This window comes from Labrus mixtus, chromosome 1, assembly GCF_963584025.1.
Source record: "Labrus mixtus chromosome 1, fLabMix1.1, whole genome shotgun sequence".
NCBI classification, from domain to species: domain Eukaryota; kingdom Metazoa; phylum Chordata; class Actinopteri; order Labriformes; family Labridae; genus Labrus; species Labrus mixtus.
Window position 1 is genome coordinate 20,326,816 of NC_083612.1, and position 21,399 is coordinate 20,348,214.

Consider the following 21,399-nt stretch of genomic DNA (forward strand, 5'->3'; position numbering starts at 1 on the left):
AGTGCAGCTTTCTTTTCTGATGGAGTTTCTAATCGTTGTGTTCTGACTCTGCAGCAATCGATGGCCTGGCGTCCTTGCAGGATGACGGTCAGATCCAGATCCTGACAGTGGGTCACAGCACCACAGAGGAGGGCGAGGCAGAGCCTGTTATGTGCTGCACTCAGTCACAGAGTAAACAGGATCTGCGTGTCACCATGCTTAAGAAAGGTATTGATAACGATCAGGAAGGATTATTTTCTCTTTGCAAGAGCACAGGCACAAGCCTGTTTTTACACCCACAACATTTTGGTCCAGTGCTGAAACACACTGAGTCATGTTAGGACTTCAAATAGAAGATCCATATTAAGACTCAGCGTGTGAATTACATAATTGAGGCTTTAATGAACAACGCTGACATATTTTTCTGGCACTCAAACTTTTGTTTCTCAAATTATGGGTAACTGAACATGAAATATGTACTCATCCAACATTCTTTACATAACACAAACATCTACACTCTTGTGAGCAGTTTAGTGAGATGTTGTACTCACACTAGTTAAAAAAAACTAACATGCTATGGACACTACTTTTAAGACATCTTAAAGAGCAAATACTGTACGCACACTTCAATGTGGAGACTTATAAAACAGCTGTGGGTAAATATAGTGCGTTAGAGTGGGAAGCAAATACAGAGTGATTTCAAAATCTGCTTCAGTTTTAGTTTATCTTGTGAAGAAATGTGTTTTGAGTTGTTGGTCTTGAACCTGGAGAATGAAAGAAACATGTATTTTCTTTCTATGACTGAACTGTCAATTGTGTGTGTCTCAACGTTGCTGTCTTTAATAAATTAACTCCTTGCAACAATATTTGTTTTTTTAAATAAGGAGCTATAATAAGCAAATTCAAATAATCATCACTTTTTCTTTTCCACATTTCCAAAGAGTTAAAACACATTGGCTCAAGAGGAACGTTTTGGCTCTCAGTCACAGTGTTGTTGGGCTGCAAATAACTATTATTATACCTCCTTCAGATGGATGACTGGACTACCTGCTACTTTCAATACTAACACACGTTTTACATTTCCTCACCCTTTTGCCATTACATCGGCATACATGAAAAAATGCATTACTATACTAAATGACTATAGACTTTATGCAGTAAAATACTGCTGTTCAATGCATTTCTGTAGAACATTAAAAACAATGATTGACAATCCTGCTATAAAGCATCGAATAAATGGCAGCTGAAAATAGTCTAAAACAGCTCTGGGAAACATGTGGCCTAGTTACTTTATTCAAACCTCAATCTCTGACGACTGTTTTCTTAATAGAAGATTCAAGTAACCTCTAGCAATAATAATATGTTACTGAGATGAGGTAGGGATGCATTCCTGTTCGAGGCTATTTATTGCAGCAGTTCACACCAATTAAGCAGAGATAAAGTCAGTTCACCCTTTTTCTTTCCCATTTCTCGTCTGTGCAGGTATATCCAGCAGTATGAATTTTGATGAAGAGGAAGATGATGAAGATGAAATCAGCTCCAGTTCCTCACAGCTCAACAGCAACACGAGGCCAGGCTCTGCTACAAGCAAGAAGTCAGGCAAGGTGAAAATGAAGTTCACAGTCAACCTTTATACCCCCTGCATGATGTGTTTTCTTTTCTGTGCAGCACTCTGCATTTCATTATACAAAAAAAGATGTAGATCCAGTTTTGTAGCTCAGGTGGCCTTCTATTTAAAACTCTATTTATCTCTCAGGGCTGAAAGTACAGTAAAATACCAAACTGGCCTAATGTGATGAATGTGATGTTGTCCTTTTGACAATTTTCTTTTTCTACAAACAATATTGGAGTCATTTTGGGGCTGGGCTATTTCTGGGAACACAGATGTCAACTCAAGGTAATTGTGCTCTCTATGTAATTGTGGACATGACATTGTTTGTAGGTGGTCCTTTATAAATGTCATGCAGACACTTTATTTTGCCTCTAGGGGCTGAAAAAAAAAGTTATTTATTTAAAAGAAACACATCAGAGGTGAAGAGCATGGCATTAATCTTATTCTTAATCTTAATCTTAATCTTAATCTTAAGGCTTAGGTTTTGTTAATGCCATGTGACTTAGGTAATATAAAACTCAAATAGTAAAGCATATTTTTATGTTGTTGTTTGTTTTTAGGACATATGGAATAAAATAAAAGGGGCAAATTCACCAAGCGATTGCATGCCTGTACAACTGATGATCCTGTACAAAGGACAAAAAGTTAACCAGTTTATTCTCAGAGTACATGCAAAGGGATAAATCAAGCAGCGTTCTCTGTTGTTGAAAAACGAAGCCAATGTGGAAGTGCAAAAAAAAAAGAAGAAGCAGTTCCTTGAGAGTCCACATGACGCTGGCTGTATAAGCCCCAAAAGTCGCATACACATCCATTTTGATAGCAGAAATAAACATGTTGACAAACTGGTTAAAAAAAAAACCTTTTGGTCTGAGAAGTCATGTCTTCATTTCTGAAGGATAAGTGTTATGCATTGTTAGGGGCTTGTAGCCCGGACGCTTAAGGCTCTCATCAGCTCCACCCCTTTGCCTGTTATTAGGATGATTAAAAGTAGGGTTGAGACAGCATTCTAAAAATAGCGACTGCCATATGAGCTTCAAACTCCCCTTCAGTAACCAATGGGTTATGTCATGGGGACTAAGTCCATGTTTCATACAATCTATTGGTTAAATGCACCCAAAACTGAGCTGCAAAGCTAAACTTGTCTTGGTGCTGTAGTGCAGTTTGCATTTATTTAAACAAGCTATTATTCCTACGCTGGGCAAAAGTTGCCCCATCCCTTTTCTTTGCAAATTAGTCTCATTGCAAAAATTCAAAAACACCAACGCTAACAGCCATACAGTTAAAGGGCTGTGTTTAACTGTGTTGGTGGTTATTTTGGAGCAATCATTTAAGTGCTTTTACGCTCAGTTTCCATTGCTCATGACAAATATTCCACCTTATTGTGACAGATAAAAAAATTGGTTGCAACCTTCAAACAGGAAATAGATGAAAGTGTTATTCATCCAGACGAGCTGCTCTTGCATGCTCACTGCAGGAAGCAAGCTGCATTATAAGCATACACAAAACAAGAGCTCACTGCAGTAAGCCGCATACATTTTTAGGCTTGTTTGAGCTTGAATATCTTGAGTCAGTCCTGCATTGTTCGTATGATAACCATGCTTTCTTCTAGCTCGTCATTCCATGATCTCTCCCTTTTGTCAACCCAATCTTCTGTTTCCATCCTTATTTTAGACACGGCGTGCTCATTCTCAGTCCCAGTGGAACATTTGATCTTCAGTCTCATTACTCTGTTCTAATGAAAGTCGTCTTGAATACATCACTTCCCCCAGTCCTCCGCCTCACCAGTGGTCTCACGCTTTATTTCACCCACAGGAGGTAGCGTCAGCGCCCACTCCACCAGTGAACGATCCTGCCATTGATGTGGATGACCTTGAAGAGTTTTCTCTGCGACCTGCACCCCAGGGTGTCAGAGTGAAGTGCAGAATCACCAGAGACAAGAAGGGCATGGACAGAGGCATGTATCCCACCTACTACTTACACCTGGAGAGAGAAGACGGCAAGAAGGTTAGAGCTGTGCTATTGTCATTACAAACAACACAACACGTTTTGTCTCATCCAAACACACATCAAGGATCATTCATTTTGAAATGGCTGAATACTGGTACTAGTAATACTTTTGTGTCTGCTTCATACTGTGATTGAAACATAAAATTCAAAAAGAGAATTGTGTTTCCCAAATTATGATTGCTTTTGAGTGTTCTTCTGAATCTCTTCTATAGTTAATTTAGTTTCTGGTTTGGCTGGTCACAGGTATTCCTGTTAGCTGGCAGGAAGAGGAAAAAGAGTAAGACATCAAATTACCTCATCTCCATCGATCCCACTGATCTGTCTCGAGGTGGAGAGAGCTTCATCGGTAAACTGAGGTGAGTCCTCAGTGGCTTTTCTACAAAAATAGCTCTGCGGCCTACACAAGGATTTATATTTACTCAGAGATCACTCAGTGTGAGTACTGCAAACACTCAAACATAGACACAAACATAGAAACTTTGTTCAAGCCGCTGAATTTAGTGCTAATACATTTTCTATAAATATGTAATAGATTAAAATCTGTTTCCATACATAAAAGAGCTCATCCTCATTTCTTTGTTTATACATTTATTTAAGAGACAAAAAAGTCAGCACACAAATGTCCTTTAGGTTACCTTTTATCCGGGCGTTGAACGCTGATGAAGGCCTAGTGCCGAAACCATCCGTTGCTGTTGTTTTGCTGTTTTACCCGGATTAAAGGAAACCTAAAGGACATTTGTGTCTCTTTCTAGTCTTGTAGCGGTCCTGCACCTGTGTTTACTGTCGAGTGTGCTCCTTGTTTGTTGTTTTTATACAATCATTTAAGCCTTGTAAAAAACTCTGTATCAAGAGAACATTTAATAGTTTTGTTCACACAACTGTGCACGCTGTAGTTGAGCAAATAATCACAAACAAATCTGTTAACAAGTGTTACTTAAACAGAATCTTTATTTAAATATCTTCACATATATGGAGCTATTTTGTAAAAAAAGTCATGCCCTGTACGCTTATTTGTTCATCTTTACTAATGATCCTGTATGATTGGGGGGGAAAAACATCATATGAACCATATACTGTTCACCACTCATTTTAAAACATGTTTTTTTCCTTTGATACCTACTCTATAAATAACCCCAAAGCCATTTAATTCCAACCAGGCTGTAGTTAGATTGGTAGGAAGTGAGGAGCGACGTAATCTTCAGTGACAGCTTCAAGGCTACGTTAGTGGCTCCATGGAAACTCCTGGCGAGTTTAATCAAATATAGCTCTGTGCAGCCTTTAATCTTCAGAGCTGGCCCGGCCATTGGTCGATACAATGCTTGAACCTTTGCAATCACAATCCCACCTGATTGATGGAGATCTGCATTTAAATGAACAGTGACCTTTCATCTAGTGCTTCTTATGGGTCCTTGAGGGGGCTGGCCTCGATGGGGTATGGTTTATCAAAAGTTTACAGTCCAATGTTTAAAGATTTGTGCGGACTACAGTAATAAACCACAAAGCATACATACATATCTAGCTCACTGGATGCACTGTTGTCAATTTTCATTACTGTGTCTTAAGATATCCGAGGACGGATGTGACAGCGGTGGAGGTCTCAATGCCAAAATGAACAAAACACAGTGAAAAAAATATTTTCAAATATAGTTGGTTTGATAATATTATATGTATCTTGTGCAACACGAAAGATTTAATTCTAATTTCTAGAGCTCTGCCTTTCTTTGTCAAATCTCCTGCATATTCCTGCAAACCATCTTGTCTACAAACATACTAAGCAATATGGAAATGGTGTGATCAAAAGGTCATAATGTGAGAACAACACATTTGTGTTAAGACTTATACTTAATATAAATTAAATGCTGTGCATTTTGTAAATGAGCAGTAAATACATGAAGAGTACATGGCACTGAGAGAAGCCATTGGGAAGCGTAAAGTGTATAAGAAACCCCTCTTCACTGCATGGGAGCATATAACTCAGATACTACTTCTTTACATAAGCATATTCTATCATTATTGAAACAGGGGAAAAAAGAACAGTGATACATATCTATGCATACAGGAACCTGTTGAAGGAAGAGTGGAGCTTCACTGCTTTTCCCTAACACAGGTGATATTGGTAATCTTTACACAGGATAATAATTTACAGGATCAGAAGAACACTTTTATTTGTAGTAAAAACACATTTTCTATTTTAAAAAAAACCTGATATGATTTATGTTAAAACAGTAAATGGTCAGCAACAAACGATTTCCAGTTTCATCCAGACAAGAAGTCAATCAGATGCAGAGACTAGTCACTGGCAACTTGCCTCCCCCTGTGACGATATGACTCACAGTTGGAGTCTGAATCTGCAAAAACTCCTGCTGGGAGGTCACGCCATTAACCCCTGCTGAGCAACAGGAGCGGATAACAACTACATGAATCAATCATGGTGGCCTGAACTGAGGTCAAAATGGCTTTTGTTCCCTTTTATAAATTAGACACAGATTTAAAAGTTTTTACAAGACAATGCAAAATGCTGCACTTAAAAAAGGTTATCAAGGTGAAATTGCAAGATTTGTCAGTTTCCTGAGTTGTAATACTTGATTGATTTAAAGCTCTGATGAAAGACTGCCATTTTGAAGTAGTACACTGCAGGATCCTACAACAAGGTTTTCATATTTTAATTTGACTTTTTTACAATGTGAAAGTTCACAATTATACTTACATCATTATGTTGTACCATCCATTACTTTATTTAGTCAAATCTGGATACGTATTGGTGATGACATGATGTTTCTCTTGACCATGCAGTGGCATAAGAACACACCCACACACATCAACCTACAGAAGGTTTCAATGTGCTGTATTTCCTTTTCAGGTCTAACCTCATGGGTACAAAGTTCACCGTATATGACAGCGGTCTGAACCCGATGAAGAGCACCACAAGTCTCGAAGCTAGCAACTTGCGTCAAGAGCTAGCAGCCATTTGCTATGTGAGTTGGTCGAACTGCTCCTTAAACTGTACTTTTTTATCAGTCAAAAGACAAATATTGAACCATGCATTGGCAAAAATGTCTGATAAGTCATTGAGATGATGCGTACAGACTCACAGAGGTGACATAAAGAACACTTCATTGGAGGCCCGTCGGACAATGTTTTAGCCTTTTGCTGACCTCAATCCAGCCATTTCATTATTAAAGAAAAAATAAATATAATTAAAAAAGATGTTAAGAAATAAAAAAGTATTTCTTACATTAAGATATATTACATCTCAAGCTAATTGAATAAGCCTAGGTTAAGGTTATGTATTCTTTAACCTTGTCATGATTTGGTCTCATTTAGTTTTGCATTTCAGCATTCAGGTTTCCATGTTTTAATTTCTCCTGTCCATCCTAGTGTTGCTTGTTTCCCTTGTGTGTTTTTGTCTTAATGTTTCATAGTTTAGTCTTTAGTGTTTCCTGTTTTATTTTGTAGTTTCTTATCCTTGTGTTTCTTTGTTACATTCTTGAGTTCTGTGTGTGTTTAGTGTTTCATGATTTAGTTTGTAGCTGTCCTCAGTGTTTCTTGTATTGTATTTCCTTCCTCTGTGTGTTTCCCTCCGTGTTGATTGCCCTCATTGTCTTCACCTGTGTTATTAGTCCCACCTGTGTTTGATTACCCCTGTGTCTATTTAGTCTCTGTGTTCCTTCCCTTGTGTTGTCAGGTCATTGTTGTAAGTTGCCAGTGTTGTTTGGCGTATGTTGGAGTGTCAGTGTTTCCTAGAGTTTGTCAGTGCTTATCAGTTTTTGGATTTTCTGTTTGGACATTTTGATAGACAGTTTTAGTTTTTGCCTTTTTGTTTAAATAAATAGTTTTATTAGTTTATTCTCCACTTGGGTCCACCTCCTTGTTTTCCCACACCTGTGACAAACCTAACCCAATTGGTATGAAATTATCAAATATTTGTCGTTGTGGAACCAACAGTAAATCGACAGTTTATGTAATTTAATTTGAAAATAAATTATGCCGGTTAATGGATCCAAAGATGTTTGAAATGAATACTTTCCTTGAGAGACTTGATTTGTCTCTGCTACACATTGAGGAGTCAGGAAAAAGCCAATATCAGGTTGAAATCATTTATGCATGTATATGACCATTTGAATATTCATGAAGCCCAAAATAAGGTAACATCTGCTTCATTAGCACAATACAGAACATGTTCTTTAAAAAATAATAAACGATAATAAACATGGCAATTAATAGTCATTATATAAAATCTGCCATGTGCTGTTAAAGTTTGCTAGGTGAACGTGTTCATAGTAAAAATGTGTCATTCTAGGAAACCAATGTCTTAGGATTCAAAGGACCACGAAAGATGAGTGTCATCATTCCCGGAATGAACATGGACCACGAGAGAGTCTCTATTCGCCCACGAAACGTAAGTTTGATCGATTTCTTTGTAGCAGCGTCTGGCTGACCAATTCAGCTCTGTGGCGGTCTTGAGCAGCTTGGCATCTTCTCATGCTCTTCGGACGATGACCACGACTGAAGCGTCTCTGTTGCTCTTCATTACAGGACCATGAGTCACTGCTGGCCAGGTGGCAGAACAAAAACACAGAAAGTGTGATTGAACTTCACAACAAGACGCCCGTGTGGAACGACGATACACAATCCTACGTGCTCAACTTCCACGGCAGAGTCACTCAGGCCTCCGTCAAGAATTTCCAAATCATCCATGACAATGACCGTGAGTTTGGCTCCTAACTGTTTGAGATTAACATCAACCAAATCAATGAACAATATGGCTTTTGCACATTTGCCATGTGATTGTAATATGTTATGCATAACCCACCCAACTAGAGGTTTGTTTTAGTAAATCATCTGTTAAATCCCAGGGAAGGGATAGCATGAACAGTACCCAAATGCAGATCCTTTATTCAACAGAGATTGTGTAAATTCTCACAGGCTGAGTCATGCATGTAGGTAGACATGGAGGATAAAGGTCCATAAAAAGGCAATAGGCAGGAAGCCACAGTAAATTAGACTAAAGCTTAGCAACATTGAAAACTCTACAGATGAACAAAGGACCTGGATGGATATTCATAATAATAATTAATAATTTATGCATTATCTATCCTAAAATTCAGTTGTAAACTCTGTTGCATTAACATGCTACACAAACATAGGCCAAACATGATCCTATGGACATGCATTAATGGAGAGGTCTCAAAGTGAGGGGGCTGCCCACAGCGGGCGCTCCAGAGCAGTTTTGGGGTTTGGTGCCGTGCTCAAGGGCACCTCGGCAGTGCTCAGGAAGTGGACTGGCACCTCTCCAGCTACCAGGCCAATTTCCGGACTTGAACCGGGGACCTTCAAATTCCCAACCCAAGTCCCTACAGACTGAGCTACTGCAGCCCCATCGTGTATGTGAAGTGTCTTTTAAGGTAGTAAGTTGCAGGTGGCGATAGGGTTGAAAAGCTCAAGTGAAAGGTACGAGGTGAATTCATAGATGAAGTATAGAGTGGAGTGGACGGATCTGAGTTGGGAGTGAAGTCTGAGGGCATCCGGTGGACTGGGGAAGAATAGCAAGGAGACTGAAAATTCATCAAGTGGATGGAAAGGAGGGACAGGAAGAGAAGTCTGTGATAGCAACAGCCCCGGAAAGTTTTTCTCTTTTTCACCTTTCCTATCCACATGATCAGGTGGAATCGAAATGCAAAAGTCTAAATATTGACGAAAGCATGAATAAATATAAATAAATACATATTTTGCTAATAAATGACACTGTGCCCTAATACAAAAACGACAGAAAGGTGGACGCAAAAAGATGGTGCTTCAGCTGTGTGCTAATTTAGAGTAAGCTTATTATTATTTCCAACTCAAATAAAAGCGGTTGTATTACAAAGATTTCTAATACATCACGACTAAAAAGTACCATTTGCCCTAAGGGAAGGTTTAAATCATAAAATATCACAGAATGGTATCATGTTAATATGTTGTATAATCAAACAACTTTCATGCCAATTTGGAACACAGAAATCCTGTAGAGACCTTATCTATTAATATGATACTTTTCTTAACATCTGCTGCTCAAGGCTGCCAGAGAGCTAATGAACACTTTTACAACATATCTCTATCTTGACATATGGTTTGACCTTTTGCCTTAATTTTATTTACAACTGAAACTAGTCTGAATATGCTCCAAGTAATTTTGGTGCATATTCTGTTGACTGATGTTGTGGTGTGACTATCTTGTTGTTATTCAGCCTCAAGCGTTGACTTTATACTCTTACTTAGGGGAGAACCTACGCAAAGTTGCTGTAACCCAATGTCATAACTATTTTACTACTTTAGGGAAAGAGAATGAAGGGTTGTAAACCATTAAAGTGTTTGTTTTGTGCACATTTAGAAATGTAGTCTAATATTCTTGTTTAAACATATTTGCCGGTTTCTCTATTTCGCTGCAGCTGACTACATTGTGATGCAGTTTGGCCGTGTGGCAGAAGATGTCTTCACCATGGACTATAACTACCCGATGTGTGCCCTGCAGGCCTTTGCCATCGCCCTTTCCAGCTTTGACAGCAAGTTAGCCTGTGAATAGATCCCAGCCTGACGTTCAGTGGAGAAATAGGTCCTTCTGTCGTCTCATTAAGGGCTGTTAACATTTCACTGCGGCCGGTTTGAAGTCTCCAAAATCACCCAGTACCTTGGAAGTACTTCATATCCCAAAATGCTTTATGGGCCTGAACTTTTGTGTGTATGTGTGCGTGTGTAGTGGGGGAGGGTGTGGGCGGCGAAAGGAGGGGCTTGGTGAGTGGAAGAAAACAAGCACAAAGAGTAATCCACTTTCAAAATCAAACTCATTTGTTTTGATAACTATAGTCATTTTGTACTGTAATGAAATGATACAAACAACACTGTTCCTTTACGTAGTAGTTAGAGAAATGTAACGTTTCTTAATCTGTAAATTATAACTAACAAATACACATCTGTAATTTTCTAAAAGCAGACTGGATTTCATGCGTCTGCAACACACATAAAAACAACAACAACAAACAGGTCACACTCTTCATCCAGCATGACTACTGGTTATATACTCACCGAATTAAAAATAACATGCATGTCACAGTATATATTTATTTTCTTATTTATGTATTTATTACATGTTCATTTTGTTTTCTGTTACGTCTGCTGTAACGGCTCCACGCAGCTGCAAGCACATCAACAAACATTGCAAGAATATCTCTCGTATCCACACCAAATCGACTGGCCATTCGGACGTGAGGAGGGTAATGGCATGCTGCACCGTGCCGTGTACCATATACAATTTAGTGTCACAATGTCATGTATGTGAATGTAAAGGATGATGGTGCACTTTACTTTGAAGCCTGATGTGGATCAGATATAGCTGTACATACTTAATTGTGCCTTTGAAGACTAATTCCAGTGTTTTGCATAAAAAGACCTGAGCTTGAATTGGTCTTAGTTTTTTATGCTGTCCTCATATGCATCGGATATATTTCTCTGTAGCTACTTCTAATACAAAATTCTAATAGTCTGAATTGCAGAACCTCCAAAAGATAAAATACAATTTCAGATCATTGGATAACATTTCCACAACGATTGCTCAACAGGCCTCTAAGAGATCACATTAAAGAGGGGAATAATCATTAGCACTGTAATGTAAATCAGTACTGCAGCTGCAATATCCATGGCACTGAGGCGTAAGCTCGTCCTCATATCAAAGACTATCATACCAGGAAAATAAATTAAAATCGCAAATTGACTAACTGCCAACCAGCACACATGAACAGTGTGAATCTGCCACAGCTTCAACAACTGCATATTTCAACTCTCTTCACATCTTTGATTAATTTTCTGCTCTACTCAGATGGAGTTTGGTAAATTCCTCATCTGACCGGCTGTTTCTATATCACAGGGTTTATTGCTGTTCAAATTTTTACTGAAAGTATTATTCCACGTGCTCCTAATGGGGCAGAATCCTTTCTCAAATATAATATAGTATTTTGTATTTAATGACCTTGAAAAAAGCTGACTGAAGGCAAAGAACAATCTCTGATACTGCTACTGTTACTGTGGGCTATGAGGAAATCTTTATGAAATGTGCTATTCTTGTACTCACTTATGTTCTAACTATTCTGAATTTCTATTTTAAAACTGTTGATACTCTTGCTGTAAAGTCTGCTTTTCATACAAGTGTCCAGGAACCAAAGGTTCTTTCACTTTCTGTTTTAGTGCTCTCATTGTTATGTACAGTAAATGGTGTACAGTTTACTGTGGTGGTATGGACACAGTCCTTTGATCATGAAAAATTCAATAAATCTTAAGAAAGTCAAACTATTAGCTCTTTTCTCTCTTTCAAAATGATTGCAAAGTCAATTACAACATCATCAATATACCAACATCAATTATCGGATTAATGGATTTTTACATGTATCATTTATAGTAATGCTGAAATGTAGTATAGTATTGCCTAGTTTTGTCAAATTTCATGGATCTGTGCACCTGAGATCATTTTGTCAATCAATTTTATTTGTATAGCATCAACTCATAACAAGTTGATTTGTGAACAATTCCAACTTTTTGGGTAATGTATTTACAACAATTTTCAGCAAAATAGTTGATGATCAAATAATATGCTTTTGAGAAACTTGAATACTGCTACATTAGATCCTTCAGGGCTGCTGTATGCAATATTGGCATTCTCACCAGTTAACAGGTCAAACTTTTAGAGAGGTTTCAAACAGGACATTGGATGCAGACAGATCATGCTGTGACTTGTGTAAAGGAGGTATTCTTTGACACTGCTTCTCTTTTAGCTTGTCACACCAGAACAAGCTCAGGTAAAGCAAATATTAAACGAAGCCTGTTTGATTATTAAAGCAGTAAGTAAAATAGAACAATAACAGGGCTCTGGTACTGGAATAGCTTGATTGATTGCAGCCTTCATTACTGTAATTAGTTCAACCTGTGTATACAGGATCAAACTTGCAAGAAAGGCTTACAGTTAAATCAAATGATTAGCTGTCTTAGTGAACTGAGACACACATATTCAACCCTTTCCCATAAACTGTCTTCTAAAGAGTTATATTAAACTGAAATGCAGTTGCTCAACCTTTATTGTAGCAATTGTTTGTCACACCTTCATATTCTATTGGAAGATTAGGACTATGTTCTTTCTATAAAGTTACAATTTTTGTCTCACCTAATTATGATATTTTCTTTCCAGTAACATTGAGACACCATTGATTTGACCTTTGCACCCAATTGCCTGACAACTGGATTTTGAGATCTGACCTTTGCCTTGCTTGTAAGCCAACTGAAAGAAGACTGATTTCCCTACAGCGTTAAATAAAATATCACTTAAGCGTAAAGTAGCAGCCCCCATGATACAGTGATGCAATAAGCAGCTGCAGGACACCTGACGTGAAACTTTCCCTGATGTTGCAGCAGATATCTACATCCTTCTTATCTTCTTGCACTGATCTGCATTACTAACATTTATATGTTCACATTAAACAAGAGTATTAATGTATGCTCTGCTGCTATTAACCACAGCAAAAAGACTAAACAACAAATCACAAAAGCTTCCAGGTTGTCATTTATCATGTTGCTGTATTTTCTGAACAGTTTATTACCAAACAGGAAAGAAAAACTGAAGTAGATCCATATTTAACCATTAGGTGGTGCCAAACATTGTGTAACAGTGACTGTGTCAAGCTCTGCACAATCAATTCTCTCTCCCTGCTGTGACCACTTATTTGACCTCCGTTAACCACGTTGCACATTTTAATGAAAAAGTAATTACAATACAATCATATGTAAGTCAACTGGGAAGACTGCAAACATTTCTAGGTCGATAAAATCAATTCTTTAGACAGTAATGAGTAGGAAAGAATATCAGTCCATCACTAGAACTTAATCATCTACATTTTTTTAAAATAATTGTTTAAAGGACTCCAATAAACCCACACAGATGTTTTTCAATAACTAGTCTGGCTGAGCTGCTGCTCAGGTTTAACCTTGGCAGTGCTATGACAGGAATGACAAAAAATCTTTAAACCAATTAGAAACAGAATGTGAGTTATCCTGCATTACCTTGTGCACCTACTGTGGTAAAAGAAGAGGGTGAGATGTGAGTCTATGTCTATGCAGATTCTTTGAAAGGCCTAAAAAGTAGGTCTAATAGAAAAAATAAGAATATATAAAAAGAATGATAAAAATATCTGTGTGGTTGGACAATGGCCTTCAAAGGGCTCCATGTCCAGAGGTGCTGCTTGTCAACAGGCAGGGCAGGCAGCTGCTTGGGGCCCCAGACCAGTAGGGGGCCCCTGAGGGCTCACAAACTTAAACCAAAGCAGTGACCCAAAATGTGCTAATTTTGCAACGACAGTAGGAAACCTCCCTAAGGGGCCCCCATCTGACAGCACTCACTCGTGTTGCCCTGCAAAGTGTTGCATGCATTATTGCTGTGAAAACCAACGTTTTTAAATGAAAGTCAACAAATAAAACAGAGGAGGAATTATCCGTCAAAAGGGGAGAAAAAAGAGACAGGAAAAAAGAGGAAGAGAAGAAATCGTCGGGACACTGGCAGACATGATGGTGATGAACGCTGGTTGGAAGGCCTCCAATGGATTTATGCCCAGGGCCCCAGACTCTAGAATCACCACCGAGCATGTCCTGATGCAAGATGTAGAATAAGAAATGATCTTCTAAATCAGGTCTATTAGAAAAATAAATGCCTTTGAAAGAACACAAAAATACAACTTTAACTACTAAACAACTTTGACTATTTGCTGGTTTATGTAACATATAACTTCAGTACAACATTGCATGTCCCTATTTCACTATTTCTTAACATATAAAGGATGTTAAAAAAAAAGTACACCTCGAGGAGCCCTCTCTATGTAAAAACTTATTTTTGGTCTTGGTTGAAGTCTTTCATGTCTCTCTCCTGTTCCGCATTCTCAGCCCGCTGACTTCTGTAGGCATGTTTGCATGGATACTGCTCTCTCCCTCCACAGACCCTGATGTTAACGAATACACTTCTTCATCCTCCTCTGCCTCTTCCTCAGGGTTGGGACATCCCTCACAACTGAACAGCAGGCTCTCTGCCTCCATCACTGGATCATCTTCATCAGCTTCCTCCTCCTCTTCCACCTCTGGGCCCTCGTCCTCTTCCTCCACTTCGGGGCCCTCATCATCTTCTTCCTCCACCTCCTCTTCCTCTTCCTCCACCTCCTCTTCCTCCCCATCAAAGGCATCCTCTTTAGGGTAGTGGAACACATCTCTGTGGTCACTAAAGCTTATTTGTTTTTTACCTCCGTTGTGACACTGTAACTCTTTGCTCACCTCCAAACCAATTCTCTGCTGCTTTGTCTTCACATTACGCTGAGGTGAAGGAAAACAAAGAAGCTGCCTTTTTTCTGCTTCCTCTTCCCCCACTTCCTCTTCCTTCTCAATGTCTTCCTCTAATTCCTCCACATCTTCTTCTTTTTCTTCCTCCTCCTCCTTTCCCTGTTCCTCTCCACCCTCCTCTTCATCCTCCTCTTTTACTATAGATAGCTTCCTTGCCATAACCTCCTCCTCCTCTTGTTCCATCCTCTCTGCCAGGGCTTCAGCTGTAGGTTGGAAGGAGGGTTCTTCCAGCATAAAACCTTCAAATACACATCTTTTATAGGTTTCATCAAACTCTGGGTAAGTCTCCTCTGGGTAACCTGAATAAGTATACAAAAATAGAAACATTACAGCATTATCATATTGATGCTTTTGCATTTATTTTTTACGAAACTCTCCCGCAAATAAACAGTGGAATTAATTTTACTTCAGTTGCACAACACTGCCACATATCCTCAGAAGAGAAACAGATTTAGGCATGTACCTTCCCAGTCTGCACAGTAGGGCACCTCCTCAGCCTCCATCTCTGGGGAGGCTCCCTCAAAGCGACCCTCCTGCATCAGCTGTGTGATCTCTCTGAGCTGCTTTAGTAATTTCTCCTCCTTCTTTGAGGTCGTAGTTTTACTCTTCCTCCTTCTGCCACTAGAAGGCAACACAGATATGGAGGAACAGTCAGGCAATATGACAAGAGTGTACATCACTTTTCCATTACATTTACCTGTCATATAAAACAACAATGCATACTTCAGTCTTTATTTGAATTATTTCTCAAAGACTACACTGAGCAACTACAGCCCTCAAACCCCTCAAACATGTTATCTGCTGAATTGTGACAAAAAAAACCTTAATATCTTTGTGAGGTTTTTTTTTGTTAGTTAAATAGATGACATCAACATATGTATATATCCAAAAGTCACATTTTTTTCCCTGGTCAACTGAATGCAGAAAATAAAACAGCATTTTCTATTCTTTTCAGATTTATCCTTTCGCTTCCAAAACATTTTATACAAATATGTACTATGGAAAAAAGTAATAAAAGGCTGCTATTCACTGAAAGTATGTTTGCTAATTCTCCATTTAAATAATGTACCTTTTAATTTTAGGCCCTTTCATTTCCATGCCAGATCAATAATGATTCATTCTTCCTTTTTTCTGTTGGTTCTTCTGTGCTATGGATGATTCAAGAAAAATAAGTCTTACCATGAAGAGCGTTGACCCTTTTCAGAGACAATCTTCTCCATCATCCTTTCTGTTTGCAGTAGTCTCCTTTGAAGCTTGGCAAGTTCATAATCACCTTTAAGAATAACACAAGGAAGCATTTGTATGTACACTGACACACAGGCATATGTTAGGAGAGGGTTAATTTATACTTCTATTTACTTTTAAAAAAGGGCTACTTACTCACCAAATTCAACACAACAACCAGAAACTTTGTATTTTTGACTATTATTTATTTGAAGAATGTACAGTAAAGTACACACAAATAGTTCATGATTACTCGTCAAATGTTCAAAAACTATTATCCCTGGACAAGTAAATTTATAGCTGTAGAAAGGCCTTTATCTGTCTGCAGAAAACTAATAGTTCTAACAATTACACTTCTTTATACTTTCAGTTGCTAAAGGTACTTACTAATCTTGTTCTCCACACTCGCCTTGGTCTGGTTCGCCTTGGTTACTGTGGTGTAGGTCCCTGATTTAGAAGTCTTACCCTTACATGTCAGCTGCAAAGATTACAATTAGAGAAACAGATTATAGCCATGATCAGGATACTTAAAAAAAGTTGCAAATACATTAAATGACCTGTCAGCAGAAATAAACATGGCTTTTCTCATGATATGCTGTATGTACAAGACATATGGTGTAGTGCAGAATGTTATGGTGCATGGCAAAGATGATAACAAAGCATATATTTAGATGAATACAATTTATTCAATCTGCCCGTATAGAAGGCAGTCAAAGTAATTACCTTGTATATTATATATAAGATGTAAAGAAGGATCCCAAAGCCATATATGGGTATGACTTGAGACATCATGTCGTATCTTTTGCCTCGTCCGATGAATTTCACTTTGCCCATAGCTTCAGCATTGTGTGCCATGGAGAGTAAAGGGTCCACATCCCACTGTTCTGGGTCCTCTGGCACTGAAAGCTGACGCATCACAGGGGGGTAGAACCCTGGTCCAACTGGAGGAGACAAAATCAGTCAAAGAATAAGTCAGTAAAAATAATTAAATAATTATTACAACTTTCAGTAATGTATTATACAGATAGCAGAAGTAGGCTATCATTTAGATCCTAAATTGATTAGACATAAAATAATCACTGTTGCCAGCACTGCTAGTTCCATGAAATTATTTCTTTCCAACATGCTCCAATAAAGTGAGTGAGGGAAATCATGATACTAGGGAATAGTGTTTTTGAAACAGCCATTAAACACCTTTTCCTAAAAGTTCTAACAGATACCTGCAATGTTCGATAACTTGTTGGGATGTCATTTGTAAAAGTAATTACAATTAATTATTATTTTTAATTTTTTCGCTTTGAAAAACAACTCTGTGAGAACAAACACGACAACTATCTTGAGAGTATTAAAGTAGGTTGGATCAGGTGTAATTATAGGTCATCTGAGTGCCTTTCCCCCGCCCATATTATCCCTTTTCTACCTCTTTGTCATTGGTCAGTTTCTGTTGTATTTGATAGACAGTCTGTTCCACCAATTACAATCAAGCTCTCATTAACCGCGAGCCTCTAAACGAGCAGACAAATGAAGTAAGCTGACGACCAAGCATTTCCTGTCCCGTTTAGTTGTTTGTTTGGCTAGTTTCCCGCCGTATAAAAAGTTAAACATGGTCGTTTAAAGTTTAACATTGTCCATTAACAAAGAGTAAAAATAGTTATAACCCAAAGAATTACAACTTCAATTCAAATGAGAAGGTCTAAGCGCGCCGTCTGTCGGCTGCCATAACATGTTGAGGATGTTGGCATGTTGCCCATAACAACAATAGTGGATGAAAGTTAACCCCTGTAGGGTTGGATGATCTTCTTTGGACCAGCAAGATGTGGACTAAAGAGGAAAGGTACAAGGTAACACAAGTCCACGAATACATTGTTATTGTTTTCCCCTCTGGCTTATCTGTTTTGTTATTAATAAAAACAAACAACAGAGGCTAAACAGAGACAAAGCACAGAATACAACACAGTCAGAGAACATCGATCACCAAGCCTGTTATTTATGTCAGTGTTTGGCATTGACATTTTGTTTGGCTTTATTATTAAGGCTATTTATCAAAATACAATGTGTGGTTGCTGATTATTTCTCATGTTCAGTAATTCTTGGTCTGTTTTGGTTGTTTAGTGTTGATAATCTACTTTTTTTGTTGGTTGGCCTATTGGACAAGGATTATGGTTATTCATTTCCAAATTAGTTCTTAATGAACCCTCACCATGTGAGAAACATGTTGAACTAAAAACTATATTTTTTAAACCCCAGTCAAAGCCCTGTAAATTCTGTATAACAAATTGTCCATCTTAATCTTTAGAATTCACCTATCAACAAATGCAGCTTTGTTTTACCTGAGGCGTAAAATACAAATGAATAATAAAAAGTTGTTTTACATTTCCGTTTTGTATAGTGGCTACTTGAATTAAATGTAGAAATATATTGAAGTATTTTAATACATATTTGGGTTAAAAATATTTCAACATTTTTGTATACACAATTTTGTATACAATAGATATTTAAATTTAATAAAATATACCATACAAAAAACTTCTAGTATACCTGAATTGTATATTATTCGTATTATTCGTATCTGTAACATTATGACGAACATGTGGTCGCCACAATGGGGCCTAGGCCTCACATACTCTAGATACTCAGTGTAACAGCTGGCAGCAACAACAACAACACCAGCAGCAACAAAAAAGACATCATTGCAGGATGGAGATGGATGGATGGATGATGATCTGATAAGCCGTCTTACCCTCAGGCTGCCCCGTCTCCTTTCTCCCTCTGGGTAAAAGCATTCTGGGCAGGAAGAGAGAAATACAGAGAACAGAGCATGATATCAGAGTCACCTTCTGGCAAGTTGTTATAGACATTTTGTCTCAGAAAGTGAGAGCCGTTTGTTTATTATACTTGAAAAGGCAAAGCTAGTATCGACAGATGTCATCTCTCATCTGGTGACGTTGCTGCACAGATTATACCAGATTATACCAGCTGCCTTCAAGGGCTGTTGGAAATTATGACTACAAATCCCCAGAGAGCAAAAGAGTGAATCAATGTAGTGCAGGCATTGTTCTAAATATGCCCGTGAATTATCTGGATTCCTGAAAGTAAAACAACTTTGGACATAGTAGCTAGAAGATAGATACGGTTGGCTTTACAACAACAATCAGCATGAACTCACTATCTTTTCCTTTTTGGTTAAATACTAAGGAACCAAACACTTTAAAATCAAAACATATTTTCCCTGGATTCCAAGTGAAAAACAAAAAAAAACAACAACAACGTTATTGTTGTCAATTTTGGTGTACATGTTTAATTATACAGAGCTGGAGAAACCAGCAGTTTACCAATGTACAACCTTGCCCTGAAGAACCTTAAGGTTTTATGTACATTTACTGCATTTTTTAAAATATGTTTGCCATTTTTCTAGGGAAACTGCAGCAACAAGACTACGCTGAATAATGAGATACTGTTGAGGAGGAAATACCTGGGTCTAAGGTAAGGCTGCTCATTGTTACTGTGTGTTATGGATGGTTTAATGAGACCTGTTTGTCAGGCAGGTCAATGCTTTGCTGACTGACATGTGATTCAGTGTTTGATTCCACTGTGAGACTTCATGGCATCTCCTGGCCAGCCGTAGTTGTAATTCTGGTTTGATGAAAGGGGCAGACTGATGGCTTTGGATGGTTGATTTGTCAAAGAAGAAATAACAAGCAGACGGGAGGTTGGAAGTGATTCACAGGTGTGTCGGTCTAATTTGAAACTGGTAAATTCTCTGGGTGTGAATTAATATTCCTTGCTACTGAGGGGATTGCTTTGTTGTCATGTTGTGCTCTGCTATAAAGGAGTTGTGTAAAAGTGATGAGAAATCTCCTTGTTTTTCTAAAGGAAAGAAAACAAGATTGTTGAGAATACCAAATATGAGCCATCGTACACTGTATTGACTCAATGTGTTTCTTTTCCCATGGCTATGACAATCTAATGTTTTCTACTGTAGCAGCCCCTTCAAACATTTTGAGGGAAATCATCTTTTAAAAAATCTAGTTTTAGTGAAACAAAAAGATAATAAGACACTACAACCCTTCTGTGTCTTTCTTTAACCGTGACTGTGCTATTTGATTCCTAAAACAAGTTATTTAACTAAATTCCTCAAATATTCACAAGTAAAGGACTCAAATAAATTTTCATTCACAATCTAGGTATTTACAGTGTGCACTTGAATGCAACACATGACCTATCAACCCACCCACTCTGTAGACTTTCTGATGTGTGTTTCATATTAAACAGCAGCAGATGGCAGTGCAGGCTCAGATACAGAGTTATGACATATGAAAGACAAAGATTAGCTACTCCAGAAGTAAATCAATTATTGTGTGAAGTGTGGTGTTTTATACATTTTTCTTACAGTTTTATTGTCAAGAGTTTAAGCACGATCTTTGATTTTCTTCTTCTCAAGATAGGCAGATGGGTAAGGAGTAGGCACAGCTCATGTGTTTCTCCAATACAATATGCTCTTGAATGAAAGCTTTCATGATGAGGAATCACTTGCTGAATACACTCGGCCTCAATATAAGGAGCATAGTAATGATTATTTTTCTATTTCAATGAAATTCTTATATCACCTTTTTAATACTACATTTAATCTGTTTTCTTATCTTTTCTTCTCTGTTATTCTATGACCTTTTTAGAACAAAGTTTTAGCACTAAGCTCAAACCAACATTCAGTGTTCAAGTAGGTGAGACCAGAGGGACATACCATGGCAGAGATGATAATTACCTTCTGTATCTTTCAAGTGTCTATTGGTTCTTTGAATTTTTTAACAACGTGTGAAACCTTCAGAAATAAGCATAAAGTCAAGGGGCGCTATGGTGCAGTCAGATGCCCAAAAAATGTTAAAGTGCTGTTGTACATCGGACATTTTAGAGAGTGTTGAAGGCTGAAGAGAAGTGGAGCAACTTACAGTAAATGGATTCTTAGAGCCGTGCAGTTAACCAATCACCTACAATCTGCCAGAATATTTTCACTGTCCTGTCAGAATATCCTTTGGTGTCCGAGTAATTAGATAAGGCTGATAGATCCTGTTTAAAATGAAAAAATCTTGACATATTTAAATGCTTTGTTGATACCTCCTTTGGGTGTGTCACGTCAACTTTAACATTAACAAATTGCTGACTTTCTCAGTTTGAATTGT

General features: G+C 38.0%; 2 protein-coding genes across 3 annotated transcripts in view; one reads left to right on the forward strand and one right to left on the reverse strand.

Annotated features, from left to right (window-relative positions):
- Positions 1-11,917, forward strand: part of tub (TUB bipartite transcription factor) — a 53,458-nt gene extending 41,541 nt beyond the window's left edge. For both annotated transcript variants that reach the window (XM_061037514.1, XM_061037522.1), the window contains exons 5-12: positions 55-207; positions 1,462-1,583; positions 3,404-3,595; positions 3,842-3,954; positions 6,459-6,573; positions 7,899-7,997; positions 8,135-8,306; positions 10,027-11,917. In XM_061037514.1, coding sequence (XP_060893497.1) covers positions 55-207; positions 1,462-1,583; positions 3,404-3,595; positions 3,842-3,954; positions 6,459-6,573; positions 7,899-7,997; positions 8,135-8,306; positions 10,027-10,160 — 1,100 coding nt within the window. In that variant the 3' untranslated portion in view covers positions 10,161-11,917. The remainder of the gene's footprint in view (positions 1-54; positions 208-1,461; positions 1,584-3,403; positions 3,596-3,841; positions 3,955-6,458; positions 6,574-7,898; positions 7,998-8,134; positions 8,307-10,026) is intronic.
- A 1,258-nt stretch (positions 11,918-13,175) lies between these two features.
- ric3a (RIC3 acetylcholine receptor chaperone a) lies at positions 13,176-19,155 on the reverse strand. The gene is made up of 6 exons (XM_061037490.1): positions 18,963-19,155; positions 16,946-17,163; positions 16,610-16,700; positions 16,178-16,271; positions 15,462-15,619; positions 13,176-15,297 (listed from the first exon to the last, which is right to left on the reverse strand). The coding sequence occupies exons 1-6, from the start codon at positions 19,078-19,080 to the stop codon at positions 14,522-14,524; spliced, it is 1,455 nt and encodes a 484-aa protein (XP_060893473.1). The 5' UTR covers positions 19,081-19,155; the 3' UTR covers positions 13,176-14,521.
- Between the last annotated feature and the right edge of the window lie 2,244 nt (positions 19,156-21,399).

Excerpts from the sequence above, each read along its gene's own strand:
- ric3a (XM_061037490.1), bottom strand. The coding sequence starts at position 19,080 with ATGTCTATAACAACTTGCCAGAAGGTGACTCTGATATCATGCTCTGTT. Across the intron at positions 17,164-18,962 it reads GGAGACGGGGCAGCCTGAGG|TTGGACCAGGGTTCTACCCC; the intron begins GTAAGACGGCTT and ends TGTCTCCTCCAG. Across the intron at positions 15,620-16,177 it reads AAGGGTCAACGCTCTTCATG|TGGCAGAAGGAGGAAGAGTA; the intron begins GTAAGACTTATT and ends GTTGCCTTCTAG.